General features: G+C 41.5%; 1 protein-coding gene across 1 annotated transcript in view; it reads left to right on the top strand.

Annotated features, from left to right (window-relative positions):
* The first annotated feature begins 594 nt into the window (after positions 1-594).
* Positions 595-25,254, top strand: part of CD109 (CD109 molecule) — a 109,703-nt gene continuing 85,043 nt past the window's right edge. The window contains exons 1-5 of the mRNA XM_084889227.1: positions 595-651; positions 1,005-1,117; positions 2,256-2,428; positions 19,977-20,005; positions 22,481-22,711. Coding sequence (XP_084745353.1) covers positions 1,035-1,117; positions 2,256-2,428; positions 19,977-20,005; positions 22,481-22,711 — 516 coding nt within the window. The 5' untranslated portion in view covers positions 595-651; positions 1,005-1,034. The remainder of the gene's footprint in view (positions 652-1,004; positions 1,118-2,255; positions 2,429-19,976; positions 20,006-22,480; positions 22,712-25,254) is intronic.

Genomic DNA, 25,254 nt, shown 5'->3' on the forward strand with positions numbered 1-25,254 from the left:
CGCGCCTGTTATTGAACAGTTTCTGGCAGTTCCTTGCCTTTATGGTGTAGTCATGGTGAACTCTGAGTCATCTGAAGATGGTAGCAGTGCCAAATTGCTGGGGAAGGAGCTGCTGACGAGCCAGGACACTGAGGAACTGGAGATCGGTAACCTTGGGCACGGGGAGCTATTTAGTCTTCTTTCCAACAGAAGAGCTACCCGTGTCCTAGTTCATGCAGATGGCTGCAAGCTTTACCGTCCTAATGGCAAGTGCGTCTAGACACAGCCCAAGGTGTAAAAAGCATCTCCCCGGTTGTTTCTCAGAGTCCCACGTAGCAACACCTCATTCCTGCATGTGCCAGGATTCTTCTTTTAAAAGCTGACAAACCACATTTTTTTTTTTCTGGCGAGGCAAATATATGTACATATCGATTTTTGTTTTAAGGTAATAAAGTTTTCTCTGGTGCACATGCATGTCCACGAAACAACTACCCAGTAAATACACCCCTGTTTGGTGTGTGTGTGTGTGTGTGTGTGTGTGTGTGCCATTTCTCTAAAATTCTGACTCACAGTCTGAGGACCGTGATTAATTTCTTCCCACTTCACATAGCTGCTATGAGTTTTCCTCCCAAGGATGGGCCTGTTTACTCCCTCCCGCGGCGGCGTTGGTAGGTCGCTAGTGCACCCTGCCAGGCGAGCCCGGGGAGGGCTGGGCAGTGGGCGCCCCGTGCGCTGCGCTCCCTCGGCGGGGAGCAGGGATGCTGGGCCCGGGTTTGGAGCCCGCTTTCTGACCCTGCTGGCTCGGTGGCGGTGGCGATGTTTGCCAGAGCACCGAGAAGCGCCATGGTGGTGCGGGTGGGAGGGGTGGAGCCACCCAGTCCGGTCTCAATTTAGATCTCTCACTCCGCTTCTAGGCGCGCCCATTTCAGACGGTTCTGCTCGAGTCAGGGAGGGGAAAAAAAAAAAAAAAAATCAGGGAGGAGGTGGAAGCCACACCCCGCAGTGCCCGCGGATTTCCCCAGGAGCCCACGGCTGTCCAGGCAGACGCTGCGGAGATGCGGGGCCCACAGCTCCTGACCGCCGCCCGCCTCCTCTGCGCGTGGACCGTGTGGACCTCCGCGCTGGCCGCGGCCCCCGGGTAGGAGCGCAGGGCGGGCGGGGCGGGCGGCGCTGTCCTGGGCCTGGGCTGGGCTGCGGGAGGAGCAGCAAGAGTGTGCAGCAGCGGCAGCCCTCAGCCAGGCACTGGCCTGGTGGTTTTCCCATCTTTCCTTTGGAAAGCTTGGTTTTCCATGAAATAGTTATTTTCTTCATCCTAGAAGTTGTTTAATAAGCGTTTCGCTGGCCATCACTACTTTCTAAAGAGAGTCATTTTTTTTCGTCCAAGTTGCCTCTACACTTTTCTCAGCTGTTTGCTCCCAAATAATGCGCCTGCCTTCTTCACCCAAAGACAAATGGTGCTAGTTTTTTCTCCACCGTTGGCATGGGCCAAGTGTGTCTTGGGTGGCTGATGTGTGGGTGAAGGTGCAGGCACTGTAGAAAGGTAGCCACGGAGGCACCCAAATACTGGAGCGTGCCCCACGCCTCAAGGTTTTTGTAGTTGAACCCTAACCCCTAGCTTGGGCAGAGACAGTGCTGTGTTAGCAACTTTTAAGCTCTGCTACACCTGGAAGTTTTACCACTGATAGTTCAATGTCTGATGGTATATTGCAATCAGTAGTATTGGTTAGATCTTTTCTTGGGCAAAAGCCCAAACATAAAGTTTAGAATAAGAAACAGGCAAAAATCTGTGTGTATGTACTTGCCTGTGTGTGTGTGTGTGTGTGTGTGTGTGTGTACTTGCCTGTGTGTGTGTGTGTGTGTGTGTGTGTGTGTGTGTGTGTGTTTGAGCCAAGAAAAAAAAGTCACTGAGATGAGATCATCTGTAAAATAGAAGTTTAGGGCTTGCACGTTGCTTATAACTTCTGCATGCCCCAGTGTAATCCATCTGCATGGAGGCTCAGCCTGTGCTGTTTGTAGTTTGGAAGTAATAACACAGGTTCTACTCTACTCTAGTGGTACATGAATTACTGCATTAAAATTAATTTATGGGAATGATTGTCTCAATGGCATTTCAGTGCAGTTGCTAGATGGAGTAGCAGGGCAATGTTAATTGAAACAATGGCATTTGGCACAATATAGGGGGTCTTGTCTCACTGTGTGTAAAATTTGAGGATTACAAAGGAATGGTGATGGGAGGATAAAAAACTTTGGATTTTTTCTTCTTGGGAATTCTTTAGGCCCACGTTTCTGTTGACAGTTCCTGGAAGCATCAGGCCTGGAGGAAATGTTACTGTTGGGGTGCATCTCACGGAGCACAGCCCCTCACCGGTCACTGTGAAGGCAGAGGTGGTCAAGATGGCAGCAAACAGCACCATCTCTCTTCTGGCAGCAGAAGGAGTCTTTGAAAAAGGTAAGATAAAAAGCATTGAGTTTTACCCTTCTTCTGTGATAATTGGAATCTATATATATAAAAGCCTAAGCAACCAGTAGACCGAATGACCAGTCAACCAGTCACTATGAGGTGCCCTGATCACCAGGGGGCAGATTCTTAATGCAGGAGCTTCCCCCTGGTGGTCAGTGTGCTCCCACAGCCAACCTTCCATGGGCCCTTACCCCCCTTACCCCCCTCTCCCCTGGCCAGCTGGCCCTAATTGGCCCTGATCACTGGCCAGGCTGAGGGACCCCACTCGTTAATAAAGCCATCTGAAACCTCAAATTTGGAATGGCTCACGTAATATATTTTTAATTGTTACTTCCATAAATTTTAAAATGGTGTTTTTTGGGTGTTCTTTCAAGTGGCAATTCAGAGATCCAGGTTCCTTCCATCTTGTGGCTTCATCATCATTAAACAGGTAGCTTCCAAGTTTGCAGGGAAAGAGCATGGGTTTTCTCATGTGGGGAGGTTTTTATGGGCTAGATCCAGAAGTGGCTCATATAACTTCTGCTCCTCTTTCAGTGGCCACATTTACAAAGGAGTTGGGGAATGTAGGCGAACGTGTGCCCTAAAGAAGAAATGGATGTAACTAACAGTCTGACATTAAACCATATTTATTGGGTGTAGAGTACTTTACTAAATAGGCCTATGGGAAGGAAAAGGAGAGCGACACAGAGCTAAAATCCAGTTCTATGAAATATTTCTTAATTTTTAAAGTAAGAAAAATGATCATGTAAAAGTGGGAGCCATTTATAGAAGAACCTACATCTCTTGTTTCAAGTTTATGTTCTTACCTGGCCCAGGTTTAAATTGGGTCAATGAATATCTTCTTTTTCAATGTTTTTCAAAGGGAAAAATAATTTTTTTTAGGGGGTAAATACTTAAATATTTTTAAATCAAAATAACATTTATTGTATATTTTTCTAATCAAAAGAGTAATATATGGTCAGTACTTACAACCTAATAAACACTGGAAGTAAAGGAAATAAACCAAAATCACCCATAATCCTACCACCTAAATATAAACACTGTTAGCCAGAAGCATATTTAGATTTAGTCAGTGGCCAGAAATTGAGGCACAAATTCCTATAAATGTTAAGAGTTATATTAAAAAAAAATTTGTAGGGCACATAATGAAGGATGGATGGGATTCCACCACAACTCATTGTGTAAATATCTATCCTCTACCAGCATGGAGGAATTAACAGCATCATGAAATGAGAAAAAGTCAGAGCTGACCTATGTTTGTGGTTCTTTCTCCACTGGAAGGTGATTGACTAGGTCAGGGGTCTTCAAACTACGGCCCGCGGGCCACATGCGGCCCGCAGAGGAGTCTGATCCGGCCCGCCAGGTTTTTTGGGCAGTGAGCGCAGCCGAGGTGTTACAGTAGGAATTAGTAGTTCATATAGTCCGGCCCTCCAGCTCTCTGAGGGACCGTGATCTGGCCCCCACTTTAAAAAGTTTGAGGACCCCTGGACTAGGTGTATATGTTTGGGATGGGAGTCCGGAAGATGTAATGTGTGCAAGGGCTAGGCCATTTTGTCTTTTTAGGAGAATGTCAGGAAAAAGGGAAGTTTTGTTTTCCTGGAAAAGGAAAATGTTGGTTAGAGCTTAAGTTCTGAGTTTGAGTCTTAGCACTAGTTGTGTGATCTTGAGCAGATTACTTAACTGTTATGATCTTCAATTTCCTCATCTGTAAACATGGGAATAATGAAATTTAATTCCCAGGGCAGTTATCAAGTTAAAATCAGTATCTAGCACCTGTTAGGCATTCAGTAAACAACAGCTGTTTATATTATAAGTAATATATAATTTTAATAATACTGAAGAAGAAGATGCAGGAAGCATCATTTCATTTTTACATGAAGACAGACCTCTATTTTTATTATTGAACCATTATTTCTAAAAATGAATGAATCCTTGTTTTACAATAATGGCTAAAGAAAATATTGAAATACTAAGTCACAGTAGACAATATTTAAGGTAATTCCACATTTATTATTATTTATTAAGAATTATTATTTTGGCTCTACATGTGTGACAGTTTTTTTTTTCTGTATTGCAAATTTGGATGATTTTGACAAATATTTGGGCTTTGCTTGGACGTTTGCATACTTTTATTCTCCTGCATTGTCTTTTCTGCAATTTCCATGATCAGTCCGCTTTCTGGGGATGCATGTTAATGTAGCTTGGTTTTTAACTTTATTCTTAGATTTTCCTTCTGGGAGGAGAGTCTGTCACATGCCTCTGGGAAAGCTAAAGTGCCCAAGACTGGGTGGGAAAACGCTATCCTGGTTGCAGAATGGGTTTTTGAAAAAGAAAGAGAAAATTTGCTCTTCCAGGGGCTGTTTTTTGACTGTTAATACACACTTTCATTGAAAACACCATTGCTAGGAGCTTGGTCCCTCTTTGACAGGACAATGTTATTCTGTTATCAGAGGTATGTGAGTCATTGTTCTCAGAACAGATGCTTCCTGGAATGTGAGGAGTTACAGATCAAGACATTTCTTCCTTCTTGTTTTCACATCCTTTGCTTTATCTGACTTCTCCGGTTGTAACTATATGTAGATAAAAGAGGACTTCTAAACTAATGGGGTCTGGACCTTCCTAGGATTCATTTTTATTCTTAATTGCATAAACAAAAATAAATACTTTTTAGGTCTGATTATTTCATCTCTTTCTTAGGCCTTCTAAGAAAAGGTTGATTTTAATAAAGATTCATCTTCTAGCAGAACTGGGTAAGGGTGGGAACTGTTTCTGAGTGGCTGTTTCTAGCGGTCCTAGTCTTAGAAATTCCTGGAGCAGAGCAGTGTTTCACCATAACCAGAATGCATTTCTTGCTTAGTTTGTGCCACAAAAAGTAATAGCTAAAGAATTCCCATTGTAGAATAAGGGCAAAAAAGCATGGCTTATCCTCAAGGAAGAGTTCTTCTTCTTTTTTTTTTTTTGACAGACATGGGGAAATTTTTGTTTGCATTTTTATCCTTGGGGCCAACAGCATGGATTACTTTGAGTTCATTGATTCATTTTTAATGCATTCTAAATTTATTGGGGATCAACTATGGATGTGTTTTTTGAGCAACCAAACCCGTTAGAAAAATAGTTCTCTAAAGATGTATTAATGCCTTTAAGTGGTGATATTCATACATTCAGGTGTACTTGTCATTATCAGCACCACCACCATCATGCCACCTTCATTATCAATCTCATCATTATCATCTCTGTAGTGAAGAGAACTAGGCTCGCGATCTACTCTTCTATTGGATAAAAGAGTAGGACATCTCCTGGCGAGTGCCTTCTGGTCTGGAGGCTCCATTTATTTGTGGTGCCAAGACTTCTTCCAACTTCTCATTGACGAATTGGGGTGAGGTGTATTCTCTGAGTGTGTCTGTATCCTTTAAATCCTTTACTAACTTCCTTTTTCTTTTTTCCCTAAAATCTTGGAGAGTTAACGGGGTGTTTACCTTCTATTTTTTAAGAATTAAAAATTCTTCTTCGGACTTTATTGTTTCTATCTGTTCAACATTGATTATGGGGTATGTTATTTTCTTTCTTTCTTTCTTTCTTTCTTTCTTTCTTTCTTTCTTTCTTTCTTTCTTTCTTTTTAAATATATTTTATTGATTTTCCACAGAGAGGAAGGGAGAGGGAATAGAGAGCTAGAAACATCGATGAGAGAGAAACATTGACCAGCTGCCTCCTGCACCCCCCCCCCCCCCCCACCGGGGATGTGCCCGCAACCAATGCACATGCCCCTGCCCCTGACCGGAATTGAACCTGGGACTCCCCAGTCCGCAGACTAACGCTCTATCCACTGAGCCAAACCGGTCTCGGCGGGTATGTTATTTTCCATCTTGATCCAGTAACGGTAGGAAACCAATAGTTCCTAAACGGAGATATTAGCTGAAAACTTAAAAAATAAAATCATCGAATTCAGTTTGGATGGCTTTCTGGTGGAAACAAAGCTCCTGATCATACATTTCATAACGCATAGATCAACATCAGCCCCATGGTTTTTATGAGAGTAGATTAATGAGTACAGTGTGTGGGCGGATCTCCCAGGACAGGTTTACACAGGCAGCTTTGCTAGTAGAACTCAGCCTAAACTTGTAGTTACGTGAGGATTATTGTTCAAGAGCGTGGGCTCTTCATTCACATGTCTTTGCTATTGTGTGTGATATGTATAAATAGGAATACATATGATGGGCTTGTGTTCTGGAGCCAGGCGACATGAATGCCCTTTCATTGTGTGGCATTGGAGAGTCCTGATCTCAACAGGCTTCAGTTTTACCATCTGAAGAATGGGAGTTCCTGCCTTTTGCAAAGACACAGTTATTGTGAGGATTAAGTGAGCTAACACCTTTAAAGCCCTTAACACATAGGAATTATTTAAGAAAATGGTAGCTGTTGTCATTAGAAGAGAATTGCACCCATTATGTCTGAGGCAATTATTAATCGCATACTGCGACGATCTTGGACTGGGAACTCTACAAAAGGCACATCACTAGGAGAGAATGGGAAGGGGTTTAATGTGTTAATTTTTGGGTTCCCCATTGTGCCAGGGACTTTCTGCACAATATTTCATTTCAATAACCCTTTGAAAATGGCACTACACTGAGGCTAAGAGAGAACAATTAATTTTCCTGACTTAATACAGTAAATAATAAAGCCTGAATTAGAAGCTGGTTCTGTTGGTTCTGAATTGGAAGGTTTTTCTACTGCCAGGAAAAGCATGAAATAGTTTTTGTTTGCTTTACTTTGCCATATCAATGCAGTGTTGTATCAGTCATCTTCCTCTGAAATCATTTTCATGTTTGCTGGTAGGAGTTTTAGTCCTAGATCTAACGAAATATAATTTGAATCCAAAGAATCGCAAGACACAGTGCTAGCTCTGCTCTTAAATTTTCAAGCTGGATGGGACCTCAGAGATTAGGCAATCCAATCACCTAATTTATGGCTGAGGAGGCTGAGGTGTGGTGTCGGGTGACTTGCCTAAGGTGAAATCGCTCCTGGATGAAAGCCTATCGCAGGCCCCCAAATTGGCAGTCTAGTGCTATTTGCATTATACTCTAGGAAATGTTCCTAACATCTGGAGCTGTGTGTAAGACTGAGGATGTATTTGCAAACGTTAATTTTTTTTTATATGGAAGGAAATAAGGCTAACTAAGGAGTTTTAAAATGCTTACCTGCATTTTTTTGTGCAAGTTTTTAAATTCAGTTCAAGGGGGAGTTGCTCTTTATGGACTAATGGCTCTGCAGCAGGGGTGGGAGCCTTTTAACATTAAATTCTGTGGCTGTGCTTCTCAAAGTTCGAGAAGTACTTATTAAAAATATAGATTTGTGGCCACGCATTCCTTCAAGGCATGGATAAGGTCTGGCCACCTAAACTTTATTTTACGCATTTACCACAAGTGATTCTTAGAAACCTTAAAATGAGAACAGCTGTCCTTCAGTATCTAAAGAGTTTTTTTTTTTTTTTTTTTTTTTTTTTTTTTTTAAAAACATGTGCAAAATTTATTCAACTCATTAATTAATGAAGTTGAACATAAAATTGTTTCAAAAAGAAACTTTGAAAGGAAGACAAGTTTTTTTTTTGTCTCCCCCCCCCCTTCTTGAATTATAGCTTGGGGCTTGCATGAATGTGTTTGTAAGATGGAATTTCATTGCAGAGGAAAACCGAATAAATGAAGTAAAAGTCTAAGTCAAACAACAAACATAGGCAGAATCCGAATCCTACCATGACTGAAACCTGAAAGTGTAGGGAGAAGGTGGTAAAATCAAGGGATATAAAAGAAAAAAAAAAAAGTAAGAAAGGAAAAAAGACACTCAGAGGAACTATTTATAGGCAACTTGAAAAACAAAAAGGAACATTAGAATAAGATTGCTAGTTTGACACAAAGCTGGCTGATGTCCTCCCAGGCAATAAACATTGTGTATCTGTTCTTGACGGGAAAGCCTGAGAGTGAGGCGTGCCTTTGCAAGTGGATGATGATTCAGGGCAGCTGAGAGCAGGCCCCTCCCAGACTCCTGAATTTGTCTTTCAAGCAGCCCCCGATCCTAAGCGTTGGTGTTAATTTTAAACAGTAGAGAAACTTGGGTTTGATTATGAATCAGTGATTGAGTGAAGTTGAAAGTGAACATACTGACTCTTCAAACTCCAATTAAACATGTGCAACTCCTCTTCTTACACAGAATGAGTCACTGTCCCAGTGACTCACTGAGGGTTTTGGTGGAAATAGAAATTAGATCCTAAGAATTTGGGCTGAGTTACTGTTTGATTCTTTATGTCAGTGATTTCCTATTTTTAAAAAAATCTCATGACTCACATAAGCTAATTACCAAAATTCTGCAGCACACACACAAATATATATTTTTTTGCTGCTCTGACCAAAAAAAGTATAACTGACTCATTCATATCGGACAGCTATTGTATTGGCTGTTGTCATTTTGTTTTTGACAGCCTAAGGGGAAAAGAGGTCAGTGCCTCTGACTAAATAGTCAGGTATTATATGTTTTATAAGTTCTTGTGGTTGAAAATCACTGCTTTATGTTGTTAAGAGGACTTTACAATGCTGAAACTACTTGTTTCCCCAAGGACATTTCTCCCCATTAATATAATAGTTATTACATGCTGTATGTGGAACATGAATGAAAGAGGGGTGGGGAGTAAAAGGAAGGAAGGCATTTGAGGAAGTTCAGAAGTTTTAGAAGATTAACATATAATATTTAAAATGCAGAAGGCAGGAGAGTTTTTATTATTGTTTGTACAAAAAATTCAATGTGGTTTGTAAATAGTGCTGCTTATGTGTAACTCTGTGCATGGTACTGTTTTTACATCAGAGCTATACAAATGTCCATTCATACATGTCCCACCTCTGCTGACACCTTTGGCCTTTAGTGGGAACAGTTACTTCCCAGCCCAGAGAAGGGCAGGGTGTGCCAGAGGAAAGAGTCGATGGCTGGGAGTGAAGTTGTGAGGAGATAGAGATTTGTGAGTGTGTTTTCTGAAAAGATGTTACTTACATTCTGCTTTAGATGTAAGTTTGGGGAGACATCCAGGAGGCAGTGTCCAATGGATAGTTTTGAAATTAGAGCCAGGGAGAGAGTTTAAGGCATTGTTTCATAGAGGTAGATAATATTAGAAGTCTCGGTGAGAATGCATGAGAGGCACAAGAGAGACAGTACTTATGGAAAGAACAAGACTGATGACAGAAGCTTGCGAAGAGGAAAGGAACTCAATGAAATGGATAGACAGTGAGAAGCCAGGAACAGGGATAGATTGAAGATGGTAAGATATCTCAAAAACCAAGGGAAGAAAGAGTTACCAAGGTTTTAATCGTGCCAAGTGTCCCAGGAGGCCAGAGAAGAGGAAGACAAAGAAAAGGGCATTGGTTTTAAGTCAAGTGTTGGAAAAGCCAAGTTTTAAATAATAAATGGGTGGTGAGAAAATATCATCAGGAAGTGTAGATCACTCTTTGCAGAAGTTTGACAATTGAAAGGAGAGAGGTCTGTTAAAAGGCATGGTTAGAGAGGTAAACTTGTTGATGCAAAAGTGAGATGTGGATAATTTATGTGTAAGGGATAGTGAGATCAAGATTAGGAACTCAGGTGAATAGATTATCCTCAAAAATATACTTTTTCTTTGATTTAAAAAGAAATAGAAGAGAACGAGAAAGGGAAGAAATATTTTGAGATATGAACTTGAGATGAAGAATCAAGTTGAAATATGGTTTTAGGAAAACTCTTCCATAGTTAATCTATCTGCCTCTACATTGTATAGATTGGCCATCTCTTTATTGGAAACAGGAATAAACGTGGAATGTAGTGTCTCATTGGAGAGAGAAGCACAGATTGGAGCTATTTCCTCATGGTGCCCTAACCTGGGTCCCTGCTGGACTGTGGGATATGGGAATGCAAAGGCTGATACGAGGATTGGTGTGGGGGAAGGAGCACAGAGGACAGAAGAGAAGGAGGCTGTTTATGGTGGCAGTGTGGGGGAGGAAAAATAACTTTCCTTCCTACCTTTCTAAATTCTTCTATCTGGACTAGTAATCAAATTGGCATGAGACAGATTAACGGGAGAAGATCCGAAATTTACTATATCTGTACATATGAGGGGTCCTATAAGAATACAAGACCTACAGATAGATCAAGCAGTCAAGGCTTATATATCATCTTGAGCTAAGGAGAAGTGGGGGGGGGGGGCTTCAGAGGGCAGAGGGGCCATTCACCTAGAGATAGAGAATGATTGGTAAATAAATGTGTGCAGAGCCATCTTTTAAAAAAAATATATTTTATTGATTTTGTACAGAGAGGAAGGGAGAGAGATAGAGAGTTAGAAACATCGATGAAAGAGAGTCATCGATCAGCTGCCTCTTGCACACCCCTTACTGGGGATATGCCCACAACCAAGGTACATGCTCTTGACCGGAATCGAACCCGGGACCCTTCAGTCCCCAAGCCGACGTAGAGCCATCTTTAACAATGGGATCAAATGGGCCTTGCTAGTTTCCTCTCTGTCTGTCACACCAAGTTCATATTAAAGTGAGCTAGTTACCCAGGATGCTAGTTTCCTTCATGGAGCAGCTCCTCTGTCTAAATTCTTTTAGGCAGTTAGGGGGAAGGTTGAAGTGTCTATCTGAGTCTTTTCTTAAAAATAACCAGCTTAAAATAATCAATATACCAAAAGGCATATTTTTGGGTGACAAATTATGCTTCCCCAAAGTGGTTGCCTCACTTGAAGCTTGAGGGATTGGGGTGGGAGGCATTTTTTTTACTTCCATTGTTGTCAGTGTGAGTAAGAAGTGGAATTGTAACTCCTCATCATCTTGGTCTGGGCTAAGATGACCATCACACCAAAGGTGCAGTGACAAAACTTGAGAAGGAAATAATTATACTGGGTCCTGATCTTGCTCTGTCTTGTCTATTCTTTACTTCCCTTAGGAAAATTCCATGATTTGACTTGCTTTTCTTGCAAGGGTGGGGATGAAATTGATCGACGAAGAGTTGGTGGAGGGAGGTAGTGGGAAGGTCTGTGGGTCTTTAGTTCTCAAAGAATTAAAATCTGAAAACCAGAGTGGTAAAGAGCTTGGAAATAAACAAGGAGGAAGATTGTGTGTGCTTTTAAAAAAAATATTTTATTGATTTTTTTACAGAGAGGAAGGGAAAGAGATAGAGAGCTAGAAACATTGATGAGAGAGAAACATCTATCAGCTGCCTCCTGCACACTCCCCACTGGGGATGTGCCCGGAACCAAACTACATGCCCTTAACCAGAATTGAACCCGCGACCCTCAGTCTGCAGGTTCAATATTCTTTCCACTGAGCCAAACCAGTCAGGGCAAGAATTGTTTTTTGTTTTTTTTTGTTTTTTATTTCTTATTTTTTATTTTTTATTTTTTTAGCATTCAGTAACTTCCTTTTGGTAGGGCAGTGCTAAGAATTTACATTTATGAAAATGTAATTGGCAGAATTGATTTTGTATTATAAATTAAGTTCCACTGAAATAAGTGTTAAGTATCCTCAAGAATATAGTTAGTTAAGACAGGGCATTTACTATTTTGAGAATTCTAAACATTTTATTAGGCCCAAATTGTATATTGGCACAATATTGGGTGGCATAAATGTTTGGTGATCACATGAAGTTCTTATCCTCTTAGGGAAGAAAGATAGGTTTCATTTCATGTGGCAACTTGAGTTGATGGTAGAGGTTGCTTGGAGTGCTGTGCTGATGACAGTTTTAAGATCAAGTCTGGGTTTATTGGAATAGACAGATTAGCTGTGTCTTCCATGGACATGAGAATGGGGACTGTAGTATGAAGCCTGCAAGTGAGCCCATTGGGTTGAGGAGAAATGATTGTCTACAGGGTTATATAGGGGACAGAAGTAGTAACAACATGGATAAGAGAGAAAGGATGGAAGAGTGGATGCATCCAAATACTAACACCAGATTGCACTAAGCTACGGAGGAGGGACAGGGAAAGATTATGAGGTTTTGCTTGGACTAATATTTCAGAAGAATTAGCTGGGTCTGTTGTGTATAGTTTGGGGAACACAGGGGACTAAAATGGGGGCCCTGGAGGCACATTGGAATTGAACCCTTAACACTACCGGCTACTACCTACGAGGCCTTGGGGCAAGTCACTTCATCTCACTAAGTCTCAGTTTATTTCTTTCTATAATGGAAATAATAATGGTACCTACCTCAGAGCATTGTTGTGAGACTTAGAGAGACTTTAAAAGTGTGCAGCCATGACCAGTGTGGCTCAGTTGGTTGGGCTTCATCCCCGTGTACCTAAGGGTTGTGAGTACATGCCCAGGTATGGTAGGGGGTGTGCAGGAGGCAGCTGAATGATGTTTTGCTATCTTTTTAAAAAATATATATTTTATTGAATTTTTACAGAGAGGAAGAGAGTGGGATAGAGAGTTAGAAACATCGATGAGAGAGAATCATCCATCAACCGCCTCTTGCACACCCCCTACTGGGGATGTGCCCACAACCAAGGTACATGCCCTTGACCGGAATCGAACCTGGGGCCCTTCAGTCTGTAGGCCGACGCTCTATCCACTGAGTCAAACCGGTTTTGGCAATGTTTTGCTATCTTACTGATATTTCTCTCTCTCTCTCCCCCTTCCTCTCTCTAAAAATCAATTAAAAACCTTTAGAAAACAATAACCACAAAAAACGGCACTGTCCAATATAGCAGCCATTAGCCACATGTAGTTCTGAGCACTTGAAATGTGGCTCGTAAAAATTGATATGGGCTGTGTGTGTGAAATACATACTGGATTTTGAATGCTTAGTACAAAAAATTCACCAAAGCTCAGTAATTTTTATGTTGATTACATGTTCAGTGGTCAGATTTGAGATATATTGGGTTAAATAAAATGTGTTATTAAAAATAATTTCACCCATTTCTCTTTGCTTTTTTAGTGTACTGCCTTTCAACATTATCATAGTGCCTGGCACCTGGGAACACTTGAGAGTGTAGATGTGCTGTATCTGACGTTTCCCAGAGTTAGATATTAGTACTGATGCCTCCCTCAAGCCTGGGGCATGGGGTCAGGTCTCTTGATGGCTGTTTGACTCTGACTTGAGTGGGCCTTCAACCTTATTCTGTGTTCCCTGAGGAAGGAAGAAGTCTCCCTCAAAAGAGAACCATACTATAAGGGTGTAAAGGGCCAGAGGGTAAATGCTGTCAGTTTTGGTGGCCTTATGGTCTTCTTGGCAGCTAGTCAGCTTCCCCTTGGTGGTGAAAGCAGCCATGGAGAGCACACAGCAAACGAGTGTACCAGCGGAGCTTTACCTATGGCACTTGATTTCGGAGTTCATGTAACTTCCGTGTGCCACAAAATACTGTTCTTTTTATTTCCTCCAGCTAATTAAAAATGCAAAATCATCTTTAGTTCATGAACTATACAAAAAACAGTCATGGCCAGATTTGGCCCAGGGGCCATAGATTGCTGCCCCCGCCGTAATAACTACCCTATGCATGTAGCAGCCCATAGCCTTGCTTCACTCTTTTCATTTATACTGAACCGAACATCTAGTTTATACTGTATTCTTTTATTTATTTTAATTTTAGTGGGCTTCTGTTTGACCCAATTTACACTCAGCAGTCTAAATGGGACAAAAGGTTATTTATGCAACTCATGTTTATTGAGGTATTTGTAAACAAGGGAGGCAGGAGAGAAAGAAATTCGAGTATGTAAGGAACCAAAGGAGATATTTTTGGCTCATTTTGCTTGAAATACTTGTGTTTTCTGTATAGCTTGTGTTCACTGATGAGTTATCTACCTCTTAAAGTGACATTAAATTGTGAAGCAGAAAGATTATATTTTAAGGTTTTATCCTCCATGGATTTTGGTGGAAAACACCATTTCCCCCCTCCCTTTGTCCATTGCAATCAAAGGAATTGCTGAATGATGAGAGAATGTTTAATAACTTGGTAGAGAGGTCAAAATTTCCAGCTTAAAAGTATTATACCTAAGTTTATCACTATACGGTACATTACTGAATAGCAGAGAGCTGCTAAAAAGAATTAAACAGTAAATACTGAGTCAGGCATATAGATTGTAGAAAATCTTTTTTTTTTTTTTCCCCCGTAGAGGATATTCCTGGACCTAGTGGATTTCCAATTACACACTACTCCTTCCTTCCAGCGATTCTCTGCAGAGCTATTTTGTGAGCACAGATGTCAGAAGAGGCGGCATATGGTGTTAGAGAGTGTGTTTAAAAAGTTAAGGAAAGGTTAGTTTTTGTGTATGCTTATTACACAATTTAAAAATAGCATTGACTCTATTTGTAAGTCAAAAGGCCAGCTCTCAGGCTGTGCCAAGCGTGAAGCCTTAAGACAAGGTTTCTTTTGAGTGGCGTGGTGACACTGGGAAGGAGGCAGCGTCTGAAGGGTTTAGATGGACTTTTTCTGGTTATACACAAAAATGATCTGAGTTTTACAAAGTCGGGGTAAGAAGGACTTTGTGTAGCAGAGTGTATCTTTTCTCGGTGATTTCAAAGAGTGCCATGCACACTGTTTAGTGGGGCGGTGACTGTTTCCCGTGTCTGAGTGGATCCTTGCCAAAAGAGAGAGGAAAGTTCACAACAACTTGTAAATACTGTGTATTTCATCCTCAACCTAGCAACAGCAGAGAAAGAGATTACTATCCCTCGTCTACACCACCCCCAGTTTTATGTTTTTGATGGTGTACGTTATTGCCAGGATGTTGGGACTTTCAAATAAGACTTAATAATTGCCTAGGAGATTCCAAGCTGCGTTTGTAAATTTAGAGGGAAGACAACAAGTCAAAAGAAAATGTCAAGTACTCAAAGCTGGCCTTTTAATAAGGACACATGAGAGCAGTGCGTGGGCCTTAAGTGGGATCTCTCTCCTCATCCTTGAGTCACTGAAGCCAGCAAGAGTCAGGGGTGGGTGGGCATCCCTGCCCCTACACGCTAGCTTTTGGGGGTAGCTTCTGTGTCTGCCTCTGTCTTCCCTGGGTCTGTGAATGGACATGGTCACGTGGCAGAGCAGGGAGTCCCAGGCATGTGGTTCCACTTTCTCACTAATGATGAAATCCATCAAAGATTTAACTCTATTAAGAGCAGCATTAAAAAGAAAAGTTCTATGAAATGGTGTCTCCTGCACTCCAAATCTAGGGAGCTGGTTTTGATTGCTAACATGCTTGCCCTCCAATTGATCAAACTACTATTTATTTGGTTTGTAGACCCACAGCTATTGTTTATTTTCGCCTTGCCTGGTGTCACTTAGATAAACATAAATTATCCCCCCCCCCACCCCCACCCCTTGCCTCCTACTTAGTAATTTGCCAGTGGTGAGAGGTAGGCCGTGTGTCAGCCTTGAGAGAAAGGAAGCATATTGTTTCCTCCGGTCACTAGGCTGACAAAATAGTCAACCCTGATGATGTGTCCTAAAGTAATGAAAAATAAATAACTCTTAATAATCGAGGGTGCCGGTTTTCTGGGGCACGCAGCTCACTGCAGTTTAATTTTTTTTAGTTTTATTTCAGTGTGGGACTTTGTGGTGGATGCCTTGCTGTACCACCCAGATACAGCCCTTCAGGGATGAAGGGCTCATTGCTTCAAGCTCTGGGAGTGTTGCCACAGACTCTCAGGGCCCGCGCCCTCCGGGGATTACATCAGCTAAACAAGGGCCCCTTGCCAGAGGGGCACCCCTCCCTGGGTGGAGGCACCCCTCCTTTGGTGAAGGTCCAGCCCACTCAGGACAACTCGAAAGGATTATGGCTGCTTCTGAGTGCCCCTTGTGGACGTCTCTTGAGCCTGCAGCTCTCTCTCTCTCCTTCCTCTCCCTAGTCCTGTTCCCTTCCCTTCCCTTCCCTTCCCTTCCCTTCCCTTCCCTTCCCTTCCCTTCCCTTCCCTTCCCTTCCCTTCCCTTCCCTTCCCTTCCCTTCCCTTCCCTTCCCTTCCCTTCCCTTCCCTGGCACTCCCTACAAAACCTCTTGCACTTGAATCATCATCTTGGAGTTGGAACCCAGCCTTAGATGTTGTTATTGTTTTACTTTGCTTTGAAGAGGAATTTTTCAGATCTTGACATTAACTTCAAATGTATCGTAACAGTGAAGAACTGATGTGAGAGTTGGGAAATTTTCTATTTTTCATACATTCTTTTCAGAAATTGTTGTATAGCATGAGTTATTTTAAAATTAGTTTCACTGCTGCAGTGCTTAATATAACTAAGGGTTGGGAGAAACATTATGGGAGAAGAAACCTTAGGTTCTGAGGACAACAGCCATAAAGTTGAGGAGAGAAAGGAATCCGAGATGACAGATTTTGAACCCCTGAGAGAGGGTGACATCAACATACACCAGCAGGCTCTCCAGGCTGTGGAATTTTTACAATAGTCAACGTAAGACAATAAAAGAACAAAAGCACTGAGAGGAGAGGAGTAGTGTAGAGATGGGTTGTGGATATAATCCCCAGTCAGGGTGCGTGTGGGAGGCAACTGATCTCTCACATTGATGTTTCTCTTGCTTTCTCTCTTTCCCTTCCTCTCTGAAATCAATTTAAAAAATAAGTTTTTGTAATTATCAATAAATCTTCTATAAATACCGGTGTGCATATTTTTATGTGCACATAAGTTTTCAACTCCTTTGAGTAAATTACCAAGAACATGATTGCTGGAGTATATGGTATGAGTAAATTTAATTCTTTTAAAAGTATTTGTGTGATCAGTTGTTTAACTTTTGTCTTTTTAAAAATATATATTTTATTGATTTTTTTAGAGAGAGGAAGAGAGAGGGATAGAGAGTTAGAAACATCGATGAGAGAGAATCATCTATCAGCTGCCTCTTGCACACCTCCTACTGGGGATGTGCCCGCAATCAAGGTACATGCCCTTGACCGGAATCGAACCTGGGACCCTTCAGTCCACAGGCCAATGCTCTATCCACTGAGCCAAACTGGTTTCGGCAGAGAAGGTTTAATTTTGTAAGAAACTACCAAACTGTCTTCCAAAGTGGCTGTACTATTGGCATTCCCACCAACAATGAGTGAGAGTTCCTATTGCTCCACATCCTGGTCAGCATTTGGTGTTGTATTTTGGACTTTGTCTCTTTCAATAGGTATATAGTGGTATCTTGTTGTTTTAATTTCCATTTCCTTGTGATGTGGGACATCTCATGTCATTTGCCATCTGTTTATCTTCTGTAGTGAAGTTTCTGTTCATGTCTTTGACCTATTTTTTTTTTTAAGTCTAGTTTTATATTTTTAATATGTCTTTATTGATCTCAGAGGAAGAAAGCAGGATGGAGAGGTAGAAACATTGATGAGATCCCTGCACGCCCCCTGCTGGGGATCCAGCCAGCAACCCAGGCATGTGCCCTCACTGGGAACTGAACCAGTCACCTCTAGCTTTATGGGTTGATGCTCAACCACTGAGCCACACCAGCTAGGCTGATCTATTTTTTAATCGATATATATATATTTTTAATTGTTGAGTTTTGAGAGTATTTTGTATATTTTTTATATTTTGTATATTTTTTATATCAATGTGTCTTTTTCAAATATTTTCTCCCAGTCTGGCTTTTTAAAATTTTTATTAACATTGTTTTTTGTAGAGAAGTTTTTAATTGGAATGAAGTCTAGCTTATCAATTATTTCATACATCAGGTCTTTCCTGTTGTATCTAAAAAGGCATCATCATACCCAAGGCCATTTAGGTTTTTAACTTATGTTTTCCTCTAGGAATTTTATAGTATTGCATTTTACCTTTAAGTCTATGATCCATTTTGAGTTAAGTTTTGTAAAGATTGTAAGGGCTGTGTCTAGAATCATTTTTGTTGCATGTAATGTCCAGTAGTTTCAGTATCATTTGTTGAAGAGACTATCTTTACTCCATTGTATTACCTTTGCTGCTTGTTAAAGATCAACTGACTGTATTTTAGGCGGTCTATTTCTGGGCTTTCTATTCTCCTCCTTTGATCTATTTGTCTCTACTCTTCCCCCTCCCTCCTCCCAATACAACACTCTCTTGATTACTGTAGCTTTACGGTAAGTCTTATTTCCATATTGAAATGTTTAAGTGTTTCAGCCCAAGTATTTCATATGGTCTGTCATTTTGCCTATAGAGTACCATGACTCTTTTGACAAATATTTTTATAAGACAAAACTTGTCAAGTGAATTGCCTCTGTTTGTGGTCCTTTTGAATGTTTCACCAAGTTTAATTGCTACAATATCATAGAGCTTCTCAATCTCTTTTTTTTATTTTTCTTTTTTTGAAGTGAACATATCAAGATTTTATTGTCATATAATAAAACAAAATATGAAGCTTAGAACTGACCACTTGACCCTTTCTCTTATCTCCTCCCAGTTCAAAATGCTTCAATATTTGGCCAAACAAAAAAAGGTCCAGCAAAAATGCTAACTCAGGGTGCTAGGATAGCAGTGTAACCTGGGACAGTCCTGGAGAGGGTTCACCGTGTCTAAAAGGCCTCTCATGATCCGGTCCTCACCCTTACTCCCCTCTCCCTGCTGGTCTCACCCAGGGCTTTGCTTTGCGAGGCTCATGTTCTACTCCTGCCTTTCCTGCGGCTCTGCCTGGAAACACTTCGTCTCCTTCCTCACCTGGCTAGCTTCTCCTTCTCCTACAACCCACGCCTGTGGCTCAGTTTCTCTAGGCACTTTCCCTTGATCCCTCGATGTGCTCCCTGCCCCACCTCTATTGCAGCCCTTGTTTACTTGTTTCTCCTTCTTTCCAAAACATTTTTAGTCCAATGTCCTATTACTTTCTGTTCCCATGGGCTAGACACATGTGGCCTTCAGGAGGAGAGGGACTGTGTTTGTCTTGTTTGTTGTGGTTCCTTAATAAATATTTCTTAAGTGAATGAAGGGACTGAGGTTCTGTCACCTTTCTAAATTTGTGCCACTTAAATGGGAACTTTCGATAAGTAATTTTTTATTTTTAACATGAAACAATTTTTCCCTTGAAATAAATGGATCTGATGAAAAAAGATGACACAAGTTGAATTAACAGTCCCATGTTTAGAAACGTTACACGAAAAAAAGAAATCTGCATTACTCTAATACTGATGAGCCAGTTATGAGTCCCAGCTCACCACTGACATGACTGATGCCTTCCTTTTCTTGCTTTATCAGGAGGGTATGAGAAATAAGAACTAAACCCCAGATTCCTTCTGTAGATTCTCTGAAGCGTTGCTCAAGTGTGTATAATATTAAAACAGCACCAGGAGCTGCAACAACCATGCCAACAGAAATGATAATGGAAAAGAGACGTAAAACTTACTAATTTTTTTTGAGAGGCTCACCCAGTAATAGCCATTTAAGTCTGGCCCAGTTTTCCTTAATTATTTGGCACAAAGATAAGTAATAATATCTCAGGTGCTCTGGGCATTAACAACGTTGTGTTGGTTTGACCAAATAAGCTTATGATTCCTTCCACATCAAGAATTTTAGGGGAGTCTTGCAAGTTCTGTGTTATATCCTCAGATTCAAATCATGACTCTTTTTCCCCCCCTTCACTTCCCTTTTAGGCTCTTTCAACAGACTTATTCTTCCATCCGTAAGTATCAATTGAAATGTTTTTGTTTTCAGAAATGTGCATTTCATCGGTGAACTAACTACATTAACACTTTGTTGGTTTCTGTATCCAGTTAAATTCCTTGTGAAATTGGCTTGAGTTCAGTTGCACCTTCAGACTATGTAAGAATAATCTTCCTTCACGGAGATTGGTTATTAGGCCTTTCGTAGCAGAGACTTTCTTCTTCTTTTTTTTTTTTAAAAAAATATATATATATATTTTATTGATTTTTAACAGAGAGAAAGGGAGAGAGATAGAGAGCTAGAAAAGTCGATGAGAGAGAAACATCAACCAGCTGCCTCTTGCACACCCCCTACCTGAGGATGTGCCCGCAACCAAGGTACATGCCCTTGACCGGAATCGGTCCTGGGACCTTTCAGTCCGCAGACCGACGCTCTACCACTGAGCCAAATCGGCTTCGGTGAGACTTTCTTCTTGTAAAATAGAGAACTCCACTGAAGGAAATTGGCCCAGACTAATAGTGCAAGGAACCTGGGCTGGTTGAATCCTGCTTCTGCCTTAATGAGCCCTAGTCTTGAGTGTGTAATTCACGCTCCATCCCTTAGTCTCCTCATCCTGGAACAGGGGAGAGCCTGTTGGAATCTGAGGCAAAAGGAAACATCAGTAACTTTCCCTTGATCCCTCAATGTGCTCCCTGCCCCACCTCTATTGCAGCCCTTATTTACTTGTTTCTCCTTCTGTCTTAGTTTAAAATTTCATTTTTGTTCATAATAGAATTATTTGTATTATTTTGGATATGTTAAACTATTTAAAATACTGTTATTTATCTTTACTACCGAGTTTTTTGGTACCCCCTTAAGCTTTATACCTGAGCTTCACGCACCTCACCCTAGAACCCGGCCCTGAAAAGGGGATACGACACTGTGTCTGTTTCATAATGGTGCGGGTCCCCTGGAGGGGAAACCGGATGTCACAGAGCTGTCAGCTTTGATACAGAAATGCAAAGGGTTGTTATTTTGTTGAGAGAGTCATAGAATCTGATGAATAAATGTTATTTGTGAACGAATCCTACTTATCACTGTGCTTTGTTTTGGAGCTTCACACTAATGTGCAGTAAAGCACAGCATCCAGCAAGAGGTGCGCTTTGGTCTACTCTTCTGCGAATAGATGACTGATGACTTTGACCCTGACACATTCCATGCTTAGGGAGGGTCAGCATTACTGATGAGCTGGGTTCCTCCATTACCTCCTGAAGGTTACTTGTCAAGCACATTCGGAAACCACATTCAATTTGGAAGATTCCTTGAGGATTTATTCCTCCCAAACAGTACCTTATGAAAGTTACTTATATTCCATGGCTATTATGTTTCTTAGCTATTTATGCTTGTGCTTTCCTTATGAAGAAATATACTTATTTTATATTATTAAATAAAGTGGAGGTGAGGGAGGGGGCATAGCAGGCAAAAGTGGGGAGTCTTGGTGACAATAAAACATTAGACTGTGTTAATACAACCTAAAACATTAGATGCTGGCCACCGGTCTGTGTATGTCACACAGTTGGAAGAGCATTACAGCGAGAAGACTGAAATAAATTTTGTGTAGTAGAATTGTCCTAGCAGAAAGGGGTGGGATTTAAGTTCAGGAATCACAGCTTAAAGCACAGTAGCTTTCCGGTTTCCTCAAAGAAATCTGTAATTGCATCGACCGGAAGTGCAGAAAGGCTGAGAAGAGAAGGCATTTAGACAGGATAAGGGCACTTGGACCTGTTCCAATAATGCTAGTATAAACTGCACCCATCCGAGCTCTCATTAGCTGGAAATTTGGCTACTATTATTCTTTTAAGTCTTAACTATATGAAATACTAAGCCTGACATTCTATATGTGTCTTTAATATAATGCTATTTCTATTGCATGTAGCTATAGCGATATTTATTGAAAGCTTTATTAGAAATTATATTCAGGAAGTGGGGTTTCTGTTACTAGGAATAGTAAAAGGACTGTGACACATACTGCACAAGGTGTAGGAAGAGAAGTGTGTAGAACAGAGCTTGCGAGAGGATAGCAAAAGCCCGAATCTTGTGCAAATGTGCCTTTCACCGACTGATGGCCTGGATGTGGGTGGGTGGCATGGAAAGGAATGTTGAAGGATAATAGATTTTCTGACCCACAGTGACTGTCAGAGAGGGAAAGTTTGCACTTGGGATAGGAAATGACAAGGTGACTGGCAGCTGAGCGTGAGCTGTGGGATGTGTCTCACGTTCCAGGAACCCTGTGATTTAACTGGAGAGCAAAGTACAGGATGTTAAAGGAAAGCAAATTGTTTAACTTAGGTGCCTAGGATGAAATGTTTCAACCTTGCAATTACTTTTTCTGGTACACCTTGCAGTTACTTTCGATAATACTATGTATTTGCATTTTTAAAATCTACTTATAATTAAAAACATTTTTGATGTAAAATAATGAGACCTTGATATGTCTGATCTCTTTTTCCCCTAGTTACCTATGGACAGTGTAAATGATATCTATGCGCTCCATGTAACTGGACATGCACCGAATGAGCTTTTATTCTCTAATAGCACACGCTTATCATTTGACAGCAAGAGAATGACGGTCTTCATTCAAACAGACAAAACCGTGTACAAGCCAAAGCAAGAAGTGAAGTTTCGTGTTGTTACACTCTTCTCAGATTTCAAACCTTCCAAAACCCCTGTAAACATTCAAATTATGGTAAGTGGCAGACAGAAATGAAGTGGGGGGGGGGGTTCGAGCCATTTTACTGAAGCTCTCTTGTAAGTTTCATACATGTTATCTTAGAATTCCCCGTGGACAAGCTTCCCTCCCAACATGGAATGCTCTCTCTAGGAGGGGGAGGTGGGGTTCCAGTCCTGGTTTCTTCATGGATTTATTTATTTGTTAACCATTTATTGAATTTCTGTTCCAGGTGCTGGGAGAGGGCAGTGAACATAACAGTTTAGGTCCCTGTTGACATCGAGCTTATATTTCAGTTGGAAGATAGACAATAGAAACATACACACACGCACACACACACACACACACACACAGATAGGTAGTTATGTGTGTGTGTGTGTGTGTGTGTGTGTGTGTGTGTGTGCGCTTGTTTGTGTGAGAGAGAGAGGGAGTGAGCGAAAGAGAGAGATTGCTATTTCCTATTGGGTTGTCAGGGAAATACTATTTGAGCAGAGGCCTAAAGGAAATAAAAGAATGAGCTCATACAAACAGAGGGAACAGCACATGCATAGGCCCTGAGGTGGGAGCTTGTTAGGAGCTTTGGGGGAACCACACTCTGACAGTGTGCCTGAGCCCAGGGAATGAGGGAACCCGTTTTAGGAGATACAGGTAAGTGGGTTGGAGGAGGGGTCTTACAGGGTCTTGCTGGCCATTTACATGGACTTTGCATTTTATTCTGAGTGAAATGAGAACTCAGTGGAGAATTCTGAGTAGAGGCATAATGTGATATGACATAAATCTGAAAAGGAACTGCTCTGGTTGTGGGATCTTAAGGAAATTAATTAAGCTCTCTGACACTCAGTTTCCTTATCTGTAAAATCTATCAAATAATAGCATCATATGCAAATTGGTTGGGATGCCAGCAGGGAGGAGTTCGAGCCATCTTACTGAAACTCTCTTGTAAGTTTTGTATGTTATCTTCTCATGCATTCCCACCCCCTGTGCCGGCCTGAAGGCATGAGGCTCGTGTCCCTGCCCCCTGCACCAGCCCGAGAGTCTGCAAGTGCATGGAGAAGCCCCTCCACTGTGGACCTGGCTGAGGGTTCGCAGGCCTCCCCTGGCTCTGGCATACCTCTTTGGGGTGATGGGTCGCGGGGCTCCTGCATGGTGACAGGGCACAGGCCAGGCTGGGGGTCCTCTCCCACCTCCACGAGTGCACAAAATTTGTGCACTGGGCCACTAGTGTGTAATAATATCTCAGAAACTTTTTGTGAGGATTAAGTGAGATAATTCAAGTAAAGCCTTGAGAACTGTGCCTGGCACCTACCATGTTTCCCCGAAAATAAGATATCCTCCGAAAATAAGACCTAGTGCATGGAAAGATAAGACATCCCCTGAAAATAAGACCTAGCACAACTTTGGGAGAAAAAATTAATATAAGACACTGTCTTATTTTCGGGGAGACAGGGTAGTACATGCTCACTAAATGTCAGCTATTATTATTGTAGGAGCCTCCTTTGGCAGGGAGTCACTGGTCCTTTCGTGCTTGAACACTCCAATTATCTGGAGGTAGCATGGTTAGCAGACTGAGTGTGTTCCTGTGAGAACCAAGTTGAAGACAGTTGAGACCCAGCTGGATGTGGTTTCTATATTTAAGCTAAGGAGAATGCTAGACATTAAATTGTAACATGGAAATAAGGCAACCAACTCCGAGTCCCAGTTTGTCTGGGACTCTCTTGATTTTAAAACTGAAAGTCCCTGGTCCCAGGAATCCGGGACATTGGTTACCCTCAATGCTCTGATGAATAACAGAATAGGAGGCAAAGTCAGGCTTTTAGTTCAGTGACTTTCTATTCTTAGTTTATTTGTTATTAATTGAACAGACAAAAATCAAGCAAAGAAACATGTGTACACAAGACTTAAAGCCATGGTGTGTTTGTAGTAAATACCACGTTGGTTGGCATGGTGCTCCATGCATACTTACTGGATTAAACTAGGATTACTTCAGAGCTGGCGGCTCTGTGAATTTCTGCCCCTGCTGTGTATTGGAGTATCTATAAAGTAGGTTGTCATAGTGAATAGCATTTCTAAATTCACATGACTCTCTGAGCAGGGCTTTATGGATTCCATTCGCACCATCCTTTATCATTTATCCACATATACTGAAAACTTAGTCTATGCCAGAAACTATGGGTAAAGGTAAATGCCTGCTTGTCTTTAGCTGCTTACACATCCAGTTCTTCTACCATAAAGTCAGCACTGAATAAAGTGCCTGTTTGAGCCATTAACCCAGAGCTAACCCTGCTCTTTCTGGACAGCTGCTCCATGCATTTTTATAATTTTGCCTCTCAATTCTGCTCTAGCACCTGCCTTTGAAACCTTTGATTTGCAGATTCTTTCTGCTCTTATCTAATTTTCACCTGCCACATTCAACTTTCCCAGAAACAGTTAGAGAGACCTTCCTCTTGCTGCCTCTGGTCCTGAGAGATCCTACTGGCTTGGCCCATGTGTGGCACTCTTGGCTCAGGGGAGTGGAATTTAGACTAAAATTCCACCTGGAACGCAAAGTATTTGGGAACAGT

Source organism: Pipistrellus hanaki (assembly GCF_964339955.1).
Source record: "Pipistrellus hanaki genome assembly, chromosome: 7".
Taxonomy (NCBI): Eukaryota; Metazoa; Chordata; class Mammalia; order Chiroptera; family Vespertilionidae; genus Pipistrellus; species Pipistrellus hanaki.